This window comes from Brachyistius frenatus, unplaced genomic scaffold (genome assembly GCF_029030835.1).
Source record: "Brachyistius frenatus isolate BFR_SWC_R1_liver_20210118 unplaced genomic scaffold, ASM2903083v1 Contig_66, whole genome shotgun sequence".
NCBI classification, from domain to species: domain Eukaryota; kingdom Metazoa; phylum Chordata; class Actinopteri; family Embiotocidae; genus Brachyistius; species Brachyistius frenatus.
Window position 1 is genome coordinate 153,015 of NW_027210665.1, and position 14,587 is coordinate 167,601.

General features: G+C 41.6%; 1 protein-coding gene across 3 annotated transcripts in view; it reads right to left on the reverse strand.

Moving 5' to 3' along the window:
- Positions 1–14,352, reverse strand: part of itprid2 (ITPR interacting domain containing 2) — a 37,475-nt gene extending 23,123 nt beyond the window's left edge. For all 3 annotated transcript variants that reach the window (XM_069706913.1, XM_069706912.1, XM_069706911.1), the window contains exons 1-6: positions 14,261–14,352; positions 8,562–8,683; positions 6,952–7,113; positions 6,143–6,185; positions 3,812–3,861; positions 3,459–3,512 (exon numbers count right to left, since the gene is read on the reverse strand). In XM_069706913.1, the coding sequence (XP_069563014.1) occupies positions 3,459–3,512; positions 3,812–3,861; positions 6,143–6,185; positions 6,952–7,113; positions 8,562–8,604 (352 nt within the window). In that variant the 5' untranslated portion in view covers positions 8,605–8,683; positions 14,261–14,352. The remainder of the gene's footprint in view (positions 1–3,458; positions 3,513–3,811; positions 3,862–6,142; positions 6,186–6,951; positions 7,114–8,561; positions 8,684–14,260) is intronic.
- Between the last annotated feature and the right edge of the window lie 235 nt (positions 14,353–14,587).

Consider the following 14,587-nt stretch of genomic DNA (forward strand, 5'->3'; position numbering starts at 1 on the left):
AAAAAACAAAACACAAAAACAAAAGAAAACTGGAATAAATGCATTTGATAACTACCGGGAGAATTAACCCAATTTCATCTTGAAGCTAAAAACCATAGATTTGCTGCCATTTTCTGTCATTGACTTTATCTTGATTGTGAAGCGGGTTAACTTTTGTTCTGCCATGGTGAGCCGGAGGTGTGACTGCTGATTTCTTTTCCCACTTCACAGGAACCTGTCCAGACCTGTCGCCCTGCCACAATCATCTCTCACTTTTTTCCCCACTTCATTTCAGCTGAATTTCTTTCAACACAATGTTTTTCTTCTCTGACAGACAGCTGGATTAAAGGAACCATACATGACAATAGCTCACCTGCATTCACAAATTTATTGACACGCTTCCATCCTATTAAGCACTGAACCATTTAATTTACTAATTCACCTCCACGTCATTCCTTCATTGACACTTAAATCCCTTCATGTCCTGTCCTGATCATGTCTGACATCCTTACAGCCAATTAGGATCTGTTCACACATGACATCTCCAAAGTTTTCTGCACCCCAGATGACTTCTGTCAAATATTACTCCCAACATAATTAAGGCGCTTACAGTCAGGACAAAACAGCAGGAAGCAGAAACGCTCGAACTAAAGAGCTAAAGTTTGCTTACGTTTTAAACAAACACACCCAAATCCAAGAGCTGTACTATGTTTTCATCCTAAAACCACATCAGCCAGTTAGCTACTACAAATTCAAAAGGAGAAAGGATGCCGGTTCAGTCCTGGTGACGAAGAAAATGTCCCGTTTAAAGTCACATTGGACAATTTTCTAATCAATTATTATTAATATATTTTCTGCATCCAAATGTTTTTCTAAGTCATAAAACGTATGATCTTCTGAATTCTACATTTGTATGCATTCACTTCACCCTATAATCAGTATTTTGATATTAATAGCTGGTCATGTTATGCGTTTATGAGCCTACGTCTACATTTTAGCCTCTTTCAGCTCCATGTTTAGCTGTCCAGCCGGCAACTTTACTTTTTTGTTGCATTCTCACTGCTTTTCAGCATCGTTTTGGGCCAAAATTAAGTCTAGTTAAGACTTTGTTTTTAACCAGCACCGTATTACGGTTCCTGTCAGTCCTCTAGAGGATACAATGTCGGCCCCACGTTTTACCTCCCCGAAGCTTGAACAGTAGATACATGTATGACCAGGGTTGGATGGATCAAACCCAGGACTGTCACCCAGGAGATCAGGGTACAAGTCTGTCAAAAAGCAACGTGGATTTCTTTAAAGTAATGTAAGTTACTTGCATAATGTAACGCATTTAATTAACATAATGTACATTAAGTAACGTATGTGCCATACATAACCTTTCCTATGTAAAATTACTTATTTTAACCCAAACAAAGATCTTTTCCGAACCCTAACAAAGTACTTTTGGTTCCTAAACCAAAGGCATTATACTTTTTCACACGTAGGCGAGGCACAATGTGACACTGACACTATCCTGTAGTGGACAGACGCATGTAGTATACCCGCTGATACCAAGTCGTGTCTAGATTTAAAAAAAACAAAAATGTTCGTCAGTTAGGAGAAACAGGAAACGTGGAGTTAGATATGAAGAAACGCAGACATTGTGGTTAAGCGGGGCACCTGAACCAATAGGATGCCAGAGTGCCACAAAATTAAGCATAATTTCCAGTCAATTGTTGAGCAGCTCAACAAAGCTGTGTAACAACGACTGCACTGTACCACCACCCTATCCAATATTAATGTAATTGTAATGTTCCAAGTTTAGAGGGAGGACACACTTTTACTGAAGGATGCAAATTAATTGACAATTAAATATGGACTAAAAGAGCTGCTGTTGCACACTTCATGTGTTTGTATAAAATGTAATACTGTATCTTAATAACTGAAATGAAGCCAAGACTGCTGTTCCTGCACAGGACATGTCAGATCAAATCTACACAAACTCTGACCTCTCAGCATCAATTAATTAGCATCTATTTAGTCCCAGATTCCAGCAGCTGACCTGCGACCACATACACGCACGCACGCACGCACACACACGTACAATGCTTCAGCTTAAATTCATTACAGAATATTGTACACTCGATATACCCTCTTGCCATCAGAGCGGTTACTGATGTATTCACAGCAGATCACAGGAATGATAAAAACACACACACACACACACACACACACACACACACACACACACACACACACACACACACACACACACACACACACACACACACACACACAAGGTCAGTCGTGCATGCCATGCGTTTCCACACCTCTGCGACTGTTGACTTTTCCTTCATGAAGAAACAAGAGAGAGGAATGAAGATGGAGCAGCATATCACAAGACGTGTTGACTCAACTGACACCGGTGTGTTTCTCAGACATCTGTCCTTCATTTACACACATTCAGAGCCCCAAGAAGTGTGTTTGGAAACTTCAGCTACACTTGCAGTGAAAACATGTAATTTAAGCAAAGAAGTGTTTAAAGGAAATTACTTTCATTTTAAAGGAATAATAGCACAAGCACAAGATGCTCAAGGTAAAAATATTCCAACGATTTTTGGGAGTTTCAAGGGATCCATCCATCCAGTATCTATTCCCGCTTTATCCTGAATAGGGTCATGGGCGTGCTGGAGCCTATCCCAGCTCACTTTGGGCGAAGGCAGGGTCCACCCTGGGCAGCTCGCCAGTAGGTTTCAAGAGATATCAAGTTTAAAATGAAGACAAGACTAAAGCCTAAAGATCACAGTTAGTGTTTTTGTATTTAGTTTGCAGAGCTGTCTGACGAGGACTCAACCGATTTCTATATAACAGCTGTGGTTTCAGTTAATCCATACGAGAGCATCGGTATCCCAGAGGTGCTCGATGAGATGCAGGTCGGCGCTCTGGGAGGGCCGCTCATCATCATTCTGCTGAAACAGCCAACTCTGTTGCATGAATCATTTTTGGACTAATGAAGTTCTCATTAATTCCTCTGGATGCTTCTTGATTCCATCTGTTAATACCAATTCACTAACAATACAGTAAGAACAAGAGCCGCAGACCTTGACGACTCCATGCTTCACTTGTTCTTCCTGTGGCTTTTCAAACTTCAACGTTACGGTCAATTTGGTCTCATCCAAAAGAACACATTTGGCAAAGCTGCTGTCTTTCTGCGAATGTTTGTTTCCAAATATAACAGTTGTGTTTGAAGTCAATGATTCATCTGAAAACTGATGAAGTTTTTTTTGGGGGGGGGTCATTCCTGCAAATATATCAACCTTCAAATGTGACTCTGAAGGAGAACAAGCAGATTTCTCCAAAATGTCAGCCTTCTTTAAGCTGCCTTCAAATCAAAATTAAAATACACAATTAGCAGAACGAGGGCGGAAACTCTGAACAATGAGAATTGCCCAAAGAATTGCTAATCTTTTTTTGTATTGTAAGTTTTCATGTGAACTGACCTTCGGCTCCCAGTGAAAGGTCATCTTCAAAGCTGCAGCCGTTCTTCAGTGCTCCTGTTCACACACACACACACACACACACACACACACACACACACACACACACACACACACACACACACACACACACACACACACACACACACACACACACACACACACACACACACACACACAAAGTTGTGAAATCCCTTCAATTACACAAAAGCACTCAACTCCACCAAATTCCAACTTTAAAACGAGTTGTGGTTGCAAGTATGTGGTTAGAAATCAAAGTACAGAGAGCGGAGGTGGGTGTCAGTATCTCCTCACACTGTTACATACAAACAACACGCACAGAGAACGTGGATTACCTTTGTTGGGAGAGGCACTCTGATCATCTAGAGAGGCTCCGATGGGAGTCCTGGACGAGAGACAGAGACAGTGAGTAAGAAACCAAAACCTAACCACTGAAATCCAAAACTGCAACAGACCAACTCATCCATGAAGTAAGACCAACACACAAACCAGTTGCATCACCGAGCTTTGTAACGCGACGTCGACAGCACACATCAGATACAGAAGAAGTAGTGAGGATGTATCGACCTGCAGTTCTGTTTTGTTCTGGTAGCCGGTGTAGACATGTGTCGTTCGCCTTCAATGCTCATCTGCTGTTATCTTATAGCCTCAGGATATCTTAAAACACCTTCAGCCTGACTGGTTGGGCAAGCCTATGACAAACTAGACCACACTATCTACCTGAGGTTCAATGCAGGTCAAGTTGAGGGAGCTCCTGGCACATATAAAGCAAACTTTTCCCAGAATAATTCCTGGTTAATATACAAAAAAAAAAAAAAAAAAAAAAAAAAACATACCAGCAAACTAACACCCAGTCCTACTAGATACTGCTGGTGTCCATAACCCTCATACTGACTAGGCTGCACGAACACACCTCCTTGTGAAGTCAATATGAACGAAGATATCCTCGGTTCTCTATGAAAATATCTCTCAGTACAGCAAGAATACCGTCTAGACTGGCTCCAGTGAACTATATCAGGCCGTCTGTACGACCGTCCCACCGGTAGCTGTCTGTCAGGTGGAGGCTAACTGTGCCAGCACTACTGACAGGTAGGTTTAGTCTGAGGACCCAATGCTCGACTAAGGCTAAGAAACCCAAGTCAGGCGAAGGCTTAACTACCTCAGTCGAACGTCTGCTACTTATTTCAGCCAATTACTAACCCAGACTAAATATCTCAGGCTAGATCCAGTTTTTGTAACCTGTTCTCAGCCGTGCTACTGACCAGACTAGTTGTTCCCGGGCTAACTGTAGCTGACTGATCAGGCTCGTTGGCAGGAGCAGTAAGGTGGCGGGTCTGAGCTGCTGTCTGCAGCCGGACGCTGCAAACACTGAGCTGTTACACAACCTGCAGCGCTTATCAATGGGACAAACTTCATGCCACTATTCAACACACACACACACACACACACACACACACACACACACACACACACACACACACACACACACACACACACACACACACACGGACGGTTGTGTAACAGTGCGCAGCCGCAGTGCTTGCTAATCCTCCCACTTTCCACCAGCAGCCATGTTGGCCCCGGGCCCCTGCCCTGCAGCTGTTGCCATAGCAACCTGTAATTCAGATTCTGCTGGTCATGTTACCACGGTGATGTTGCAGAGCGCACATCAGAGCGCGGTACAAGGGGTTTGTGAGTGACAGTGGTAGAAAGTGTGTGTGAGTGCGTGATAACAGTGTTGATTCAGCGAGAGGAACCCCTCCTCTGTTTACTCTCCTTTATTTTTTTCTGCCTTTCTTTCCGTCTTCTGTCAAACTTCTTCCTGTGTCTTGCTTTCTTTTTTACTTCGCCAGAACAGCTCTACATGCCCTATATCTGGGCGTGGGTCTGCTCCCTTTGTGTGTGTGTGGATGTATGTATGTGTGTGTGTTTGTGTGTGTTGTATGTCTAGGCGTTGGCCGCGTGTCGGTCCTTCGTCAGCATCTGATAAAAGCTCCTGAACACACACACGCACCTCCAGGCACGAGGAAAGCATATCAATAAACCAAAAGAGCAACAAAACCAGTTAGCCAGTCTGTCGCTTGTGTTGCATAAGCACACCTCCACCGCAATGTGCTGGCACAACCCAAACGCAATCATCTTGGGCAGCAGTCCCTTTGCAAAGTAGCAACTTGTTTTGGTGGTACATTTGGTGGTAAAGAAATACCCGCCAAAAACGGAAAACACTCAGGCTGGACATGATTTTTGCACGATCAACATCTTTGTCCAAACTTTTCCTTTTTGAGAGTGTAGGTTGCTGCTCGGAGGGATTTTGAAAACCAGCACATAAGACAGCGGGAAAATACACGTTTCAAATGTTGCGTGATCACATGAGTTTTTAGCACATGTGAAATTCATGTGGTTTTCCTGTTGCGTTACATTCCTGCTGATCATTTCATAATCCTCCATCAGTTGTTTTCACTGATTGGTTTTCAAGAATGTCAACCTGCAGCAACTACAAACTTTCTGCAGGCGAAATGACAATGTAATCAGCTTTATTCAAGAGTTTTCATCAAGTGCAGCTTCATCTGAAAAGTCTGGACTGCTTTAGTACATAATAAGATTATATATAATAAGAAAACACTTAAAACACTGGTATGGTCGTTTAATAAGACTGGATACTGTACCTGCATTCAATAAGCCAGCTGGCGATATCGTTGGGAACTTGCTCTGACAGAAACACAGAGAGAGACACATGAGCAGGTTGAAGCGATAAACCAGCAGATGCTGTGCTGTGCAGTGATTATAACGGGTCATAAAAGCATTACGGTGGTGCCAGCCGGCTGCAATTCCACCAGTTCACATTTCAATGATCCACGTTCATCTCCTGATAATACTACTGGGGCTGCAACTGGCAATTCAGATCAATATGTTGATTATTTTTCCAATTAGTCGGGTAAAAAAAAAGCCCTTCACAGTTTCCACAGTTTTTTTTGTACGACCAAACCTCATAATTTCAAAATGCATAAATATTAGTTAAACAGGAAGGAAGGAAATCCTCACATTTGCAGTGACTGAATTACAAACTAGAAGGTTGATTTTCCCTCCCTGACATAACTGTTAAAATAAAACCTTCACATTTCTCAGTTAATGACTTTTCCTAAAATGGGTTTATTAATAATCTTGTGCGTTACGGGGGGTGTGAGATAAATATCATCATTTATAACTAAAACCACTCATAGAAACCGCTGTATAATGGTGCGTTCAATGTTAAAACGACACCCGGTTGCCTAGCAACTTTCATTGTCTTTTGAGCTCCAGCAAGCGAGATTTGATAGATAAGTTAGATCGATTTGATAGATAGCTAAAGATAGGAAGAGATAGGTAAATTGGTAGACAGGAAGATCAATAGATCAATAGGTCGATAGGTATACAGTTAATATTTAGAATTTCATATCCTGTAATCCAACACTGCTTTGCTGCCAGATTCAGCTACCTGCTTCCTCCGAGGGTTTCTGCGCATCTCCGTTACTCTGGCTCTGCTGGGGCTCCTGGGGGCCATCGGGTTCTGGTGTGGATTCTTGCCAGATGGAGTCTCTGCTCTGGGCCCAGGCCTGCCGCCGCAGACAGGCCATGTTGACCGGCTTCACTCTGGGATCTGAGGATCAATTAAACAAACAAAACCGTGTCAGCGCAACAGCCCTGAAGTCATGAATCAGGTTCGGCAGGTATTCGATCTGACACACAGAAACTACCAAGTGATTCAAAACAAACACACGTTGAGCCATCACATGCATCAGTCGACGTCATCTAACCGTTCTTTTCATCACGAGTTTAAAAAAGGAAAGATTAAAGATGTGACTGAAGGCACAGCATTCATATCATATCACGTCGAATTCCAGTATCTCCGAGGATAGGGAGGTAAATCTACTTCAATGAAATCTGACACTCTGAATTTGTGCCATTAAACCATTTAAAGCCACGAATCAGCACCAAGCGTCGCGTTCCTAACATGTTCCTCAGCACCAAGCGTCGCGTTCCTAACATGTTCCTTTCAACTGGTTTTAAAGTGGACGTGGCGCAACACGACAGACACACACACACAATGATACAAATGGTTTTGGTTTGGTCAAGTTGGCATTTGCACATCTATAACTAGATTATTCTACTCACGGCAGAAGATGTCTATCAAAAACTTTTAGTTAATTATTTCAACTGTTTCTTTAATCATTTACACTTTCTTTTTGCCACTTGAGCCATAATGGTTCAGAGTGGTCCGTCCGTCCGTCTGTCCGGTTCTCGTGTACATGATATCTTAAGAGAATCTTGAGGAAATTTCTTCAGACTTGGCAAAAATTTTCACTTTGTCCCAAAGTTGAAATGATTAGATTTTAAAAATGTTCACTCGGTTCCATGAATGAATTGATTCGATTTTAGTGGGAAAAAGGTCAAAGCTTACTGTGAGCTCACGTCTGTCCCGTCTGTCTCAATGCAACATCTCGGGAAGGCCAGGAGGGAAATTTATTAGAATTTGGTACAAATGTTTGCTTTGATTGGAGGATGAACTGATTGGATTTTGGTGGTTAAAGGTCAAGGCCATTGTTACCTAACATCCATTCCATCATCTGCCTGTCCAACTATTGAGAACGCGACATCTCAAGAACAACTAGAGGGAAACGTTCACTTGAACTTAAGGATGACTTTGGTGGTCAAAGGTCACCGTGACCTGATTTCATCTTTAGTCTGATACTGACTTGGTGACACTAATCTTTAAAACTGTGGTGATTTTATGGGTCTTTTACGCTGTCGGGTTGAAGATGTGTGTGAAACATTAACGTTTTACACATCCTTATCGACAGCACTGTCTACTGTCGTGGCTACAACTGTGCGTTCAAATTTCTGAAAGTCTTCCATACGTTGTATATTATTCGAGTCTGAACCGACATGGATGTAAACTTTAACTTGTTTGGTTGGTGGAAGTATTCAACCATGAGACGCTAGTCCAGTATTTACATTTCAATTGCTTTTATATTCCCAGTGTTCACATATTAGTTCTAATTATTTATTTCAGCTATTTAAGCAGACGGTTTAAGTAAGACCACCCACCTGGAGCAGCGCTGGTTTCCATTCCCAGAGCTCCACTCTCCATATCTGTGTGTCTGGCTGTGCTCAGACAGTCAGTCAGAAGACACTGATGACTACAGCGACATCAGCAGGAGGTAACACACCTGAAAAGAGAAAGAGAGAGAATCTTTTTTTATTTATTGGTTTGTTAAACAGGAAACGGGATCACTAATAAACATTTCTGTTCATTTGCCAGAGTTAGGCAGGAGACTTTTTAAATACAAACACACTCCAGAACAGTAAAAAAAAAAAAAATTATATATATAACTGTGTAATAATATACTGTTATTGTTTTCCTACAAGTGACTATCAAAATTGAGTAAGCATGGTTTCTGCAAATATCGGGATTGAAAACTTGGGGGGGGGGGGGGGGGGGGGGGGGGGGGGGGGGGGGGGGGGGGGGGGGGGGGGGGGGGGGGGGGGGGGGGGGGGGGGGGGGGGGGGGGGGGGGGGGGGGGGGGGGGGGGGGGGGGGGGGGGGGGGGGGGGGGGGGGGGGGGGGGGGGGGGGGGGGGGGGGGGGGGGGGGGGGGGGGGGGGGGGGGGGGGGGGGGGGGGGGGGGGGGGGGGGGGGGGGGGGGGGGGGGGGGGTATAACTCTTTGGAACAACCCTGATGGGGACGGAGAGACTTAGTATATTTTAAAATTATTTAAAATATGAATCTTAAATTAGAGCCCAAGGTCGTTCAGTTTACTTTTACTAAATTTGTGGTGGAAATTTACAAAACATAGTCTACAAACCTGGAGGGTAAAACAGAGAGCTGGAAATTTGAGAAGTGGCCATTATTATTGATGAACATGTTGCCCACACGGAGAGCAGCTGAGATTACACACAAACACACAGGACGCGGCGCTGAGCTCTGTCGCTCCACAGAATCAAACTGAAACAGTGAGGCAGTGCGGTCGCAGTGAAAAGTACATCTCCTGAAGTGTTTTGATTTTAAGTATGTCACAGATGCATTGAATGAGCTCAATATTGATGTGGCGAGTCAAAATGAACACATGCTGATTTGTTTCTTTACTGTGTTTATGCACCTCCGTTCATTCATGACACATGAGAGGGAAAATTAAAAGTTCCTCCGTTCAGACACCAGGACTGACCAACTGCATAGATTCAATGTGCTCCCATTATTAAAACTAAAGCAAGGCAGTAGAACTCAAATAATACAGATGGGAGTCACTGAAGGGAGGAGGAGGAGGAGGAGGAGGATAGAGAGGAAGAGTGAGAAAACCAGAGGAGCGTGCAGCCAAATCTAAATGAGAACGTGTGAAACAGGAAACAAGTGTTTAAAATGAAGAACAGAACAACTTCCTGTCCGAGAACAAGAGAGAGCAAGAGAGAGAGAGAGAGAGAGAGAGAGAGAGATGAGGGGGTAGAAAAGATCTATTTTTAGATGACTTTGTGCAAATGCAAAAACAAACCAGAATGTGAGAAAACAACAAAAGGACCACAAACAGTCCACCACAGCTCTGAGCACACATCAGGACCAATGACTCTGAGTCATCTCTAATCAAACACTCAGCTGCTGTAGACTTAAAGTAGATTGTTTTCACTGTCTCTCTTTACAGACAGCAGCAGTCATCAAAGGATTCAACAGCAACATCAGTGCAACAAAACATTGTTTCTGTGCCACCAAGAATTGACCTATAAGTTACTGAAAGCTGGCACAAGATGTCAAGTCAGATTCCTTTGTTTACTTTTTATAATTTATGAAACGTCATCATTTTAATCACAAAGAGAGATTAATTTGAGGCTCTACAGCAAGCGAACACGTTAACAATCAGCAACCCTAACATGCTGATAATTAGTCAATATGATGTTTACAATGTTCACCATCTTAGTTTAGTGTGCCGGCACTAAAAAACAAAATACGGCTGAGGCTGGATGTTGTTTCAGCTGCAGTTCATCCTGAGGGGAACACAAATGTCTCAAACAAACTTCATAGCAAACTACCCAGTAGTTTAGATTACGGAGAGCCACGAATGTCAACCTGATGGTGCTGCAAGAAAAAAAAAAAAAAAAACAGTCATGGGATCGTTCCAGTCGATATGATTTGGTTTCAGCCCATCCAATAACTGTTAAGATATTTTGTGTCTGGGCGACCAATTGATAAAGCAACAGACATGCTGTTAAGAAACTACTACATTTATATTTTCCTTTATGGTCCCCTGAACGTGGTGTCATTCTGCCAATAATCGATCTCAGTTATGAAAGATATTTTGAATTAAACTTGTGTCAGGATCTGAGGTGAGTTTGGAAATAGATACAAGATGCTTAAAACTGTGGTGATGAAACAAGAAACTGATATAAAAAAGTATAGAAAGTACAAAAAAGTAAAGTAAACGAAACTTTAGAAATAACCTTCACAAAGAAGAAATCACGACACAGTGAAGTAAACAGATTAAACATGAGGCAGATGACTAAATATAGAGGAACAGGACGGCAGATAAAATATGAAATCAGCCTTGAGGAGTAACTGATATTAATATTGTAAGAATATTATCAAATAGAAGAGGGTGTAAATCTGGGTTTGCACTCCTACAATAAACTATTTGAAGATGTGAGGATCTCTTGGCATTATTTCTGTCTCTGTTTTATCTCTCTGTAAACTGGATTTCTCTGAGAGAAGAGGATGACCCACTGACTGCAGGAATGTCCAATCTGACTGTTAAGTTAACCTGTCGACTCTGACAGAAAGCAGACCGCACCGACGTAACGGTGTCAAGAGTCTCTGTTACAGTGCCGGACGGCACTCAGAAACTTGACTTCTTTTTCGGATCAATCGGATCAATGGCGGCCAGAAATCAAGTTTAATGATGCCAGAAGTATCAGAGGGGTGTCTTTTTTTCTTTGGTACAGACCTGAAAGACGTGAAAAGTAGAGGCGGGGAACTAATACTTATCTGTACTTTACTTGAAGTTCATTGAATTTGAGTATAAATTGTACTTTTTTAAACCACATTTACTTGATGCCTTAAGTCACAAGTTGAAAATTTAGATTCTGCATATAAAAAAAAATACTTGTTCACTGACTAATCTGTCAGGTCATTTTCATGCAAAAATATCCAACATTTCAACGTCAAATATGATCATTTGCTGCTTTTCCTTGACTTGAATGACAGTAAAGTGAGTAATTTAAAAGTTTGTTGGCTTGGTGTGGCAAAACAAAGCATGTGAGGAGGATGTCACCTGTCAGCTCATGATGAGGCGTTTCTGAATGTTATCTTACATTCAGCAGACAATCAATCAACGTATCGGTCAAAAACAGAGCAACAGATTAATGACAATAGTCAACATCTCTGAACTGTTAACAACGAGCTCCCCCTCAACCAGCTATGACAGAACATGCTGCTTTAACATCAACGCATGACTAATAGTGATGTAATCATATTATGTGCAGTCATACAAGTGCTTTCTCAAACATTTACTGTCAGCATTTGAAACATGAGGTGACCTGTTCTGCCCTGTTCCTGTTTCATTCTCTAAAACGTTACCAAAGAAAAAGGACAAAGACAATAAGTTCTACATACACATATATCTAATAATGCCGTGTATAATATTTACCATGTACTTGCATTTTTGATAATGCAGGAATTTTAATTGTAATGCAGCATTTTTAGACTGTGCTGCAATTACTTTGACTCCAATAAAAAATCTATCTGGGCCATTCTTCCAGCAACATAATCAATAAATTAATGTTCAATAAAGTAAATGTTATAGATGCAGCTCTAAAAAAAAATAAAAAAAAAAAACTATTCATTGTTGATTTCTTTAAACCTGCTTCCTTTGCCTGGCACTGGATGAGAATATTTTATGAGACCATATTGTTTTATTAATTTGACCTTATGTATTTATTCTTAAAATATTATTCTTTTCAACATAAAAATGCTTTTGTCTCTTTTGTGTTTGTTTGTCTCAAACGGTTTTGTTGACGTGTCTTATTAGCAGCTTGCTGTGAGGCACTTTGAACCGCTGTCACCTTTCCGAAAGGCGCTAAACAAATCAAGTTTGACAAAGCAAAAACAAAGTTCAAGGACAAGTGTGTTCCTCTGACAGCTCCGTCCCAGATATATGGAAAACCAACAAGCAAACAAAAAAATCTGGAAAGCATCCAGATCGTGTTCACGTTCAGCGCTGAAGGGGGAATTCAAATTATGTCAGAACAAGTATTAGTACTGCATCACAAACACATTATGCTGCACTCTGAGGAAAGATTCTGCATCCTAAAAATTCATTAAGAAAAAAAATAACAAAAATAAAAGTACTTATTCTGCCGCTGTGGTATTTATATGATTATATTTCTCGATCATTATTACTGATGCATTAAGTGCATTAAGGCTTTTAATGTTGAAACTGGTTGATGTGACGCTTTCTTACTTCATAGAGGTTCAAAAGCCCCAGGTTTGATCTACACTCTGATTACACCTTCGTAATTGTAAAATTTGTTAGACATTTAAAGAAAGATGTCACGTACAATTGACCCTCCACCGACTGTCTTCTGTTGTTCTGACCTTATTTGGTTCCATCAAAGAAGAACCGTGAGGCTGAAGCCAACAAATACTTTCATTATCATTTAGCCTGAATGGTTTTATTTTATGGTTGATTCATTGTTAAGATGTTAGAAAAGTTTGCTTTTTAAAAATGACTTAAAAAAGTAATCAGTTATCAAAACTGTTTCCATTATAGCTCCACAGTGCTGGTTGGTTTCTGAGTGCTGAGATAAATCAAATAAAAAAGGAAGTTTGGCCATGGGGCTCCTTAGGAGGTAAATCAAGCTATCATCTAATGATATGTCATCTTCTATATAACATATATCATCTGAACTGAAGTAACATAGAAAAATATTTCTAGAAATACAAGGATTGTTCAGCTAATAGATTGTTTGATAAACACATAATTTACCTGCCACTATTTTGATAGTTGATCAGATTTTTCAAGTAAAAAAAAAAAAAAAAAAAAGGCAAGACTTCACTTAATTATATGTGATGCTAAACTGACAATATTTGGTTTTGGAATAAAACTTTGATCTGTAAGGAAATCATAAGAGTCATTTGTCACTATTTTCGGACATTTCAAACACAAAACTAAGAATTCACCGTTTACAATGAAGATAGAAGTTTGCAGCAAAAGTTTTCCTGTGAAAAAAAGTGGACTGGAAGTTAAAAAATGTGCATGGAGTGGATCAAAGCTGCGACCATCACCTGCAGTGCAGTGAGTCCGCATGAGTGTTGACTGAGGAGCCCTGCAGCCTGTTTGTCAACATGCTTTATAACAAGCCAATGTCTAACACACGCACGCGCGTACACACACACACACACACACACACACACACACACACACACACACACACACACACACACACACACACACACAGAGTTATGTAGACATATCTTACAGATGCTGATCTGTCACTTTCTGCTGTTTGAACGTCAGTCAATTTCTCTATAACTCAGATTCCTGCTTTTAAAACATGCGCAGCCTTTTTAAATCGTCATCAAACTTTCCTTTTTCTTTTCTTTTTTCCTTTCTTCTTTTTTTGTTTAGTTCAGACCAACTTGTTGATCCTGTTCAGTTGTTCCTGCTCTGTCTAACTCGGACTGACAGCAGCCGCAGTAAAAACTCTCCACAGCCTCAAACCTCCGCAGCTCAGCGGCCAGCACTCTGAGCGCTGCGCAAAACTCACCGTCATGATCCTCCGCAGTCTCCCTCTCTGGTCCCAAACTGTCCAAAGTGTCCAAACTTTTCTAAAACCACTCCAACATTCCTGCTTCCGCTTCCTGAAAGCAGCAGCAAGCAGCAGCAGCAGCAGCATGGAGGGAGGAGGAGGAGGAGGAGTAGGAGGAGAAGGAAAGAGGTGTGTCCTCTGCAGGCTGCAGCGGAGACACAGCGACACCTGCCGGACTGAGTCTGTTCATACAACAAACATGCAGAGGCTCTAAAGCCCGCAGATTTGAGTAGATAAATCCTAAGTGACAGATCCTCCATCTCGTGGTTCTGGTCTTGTTGAAGG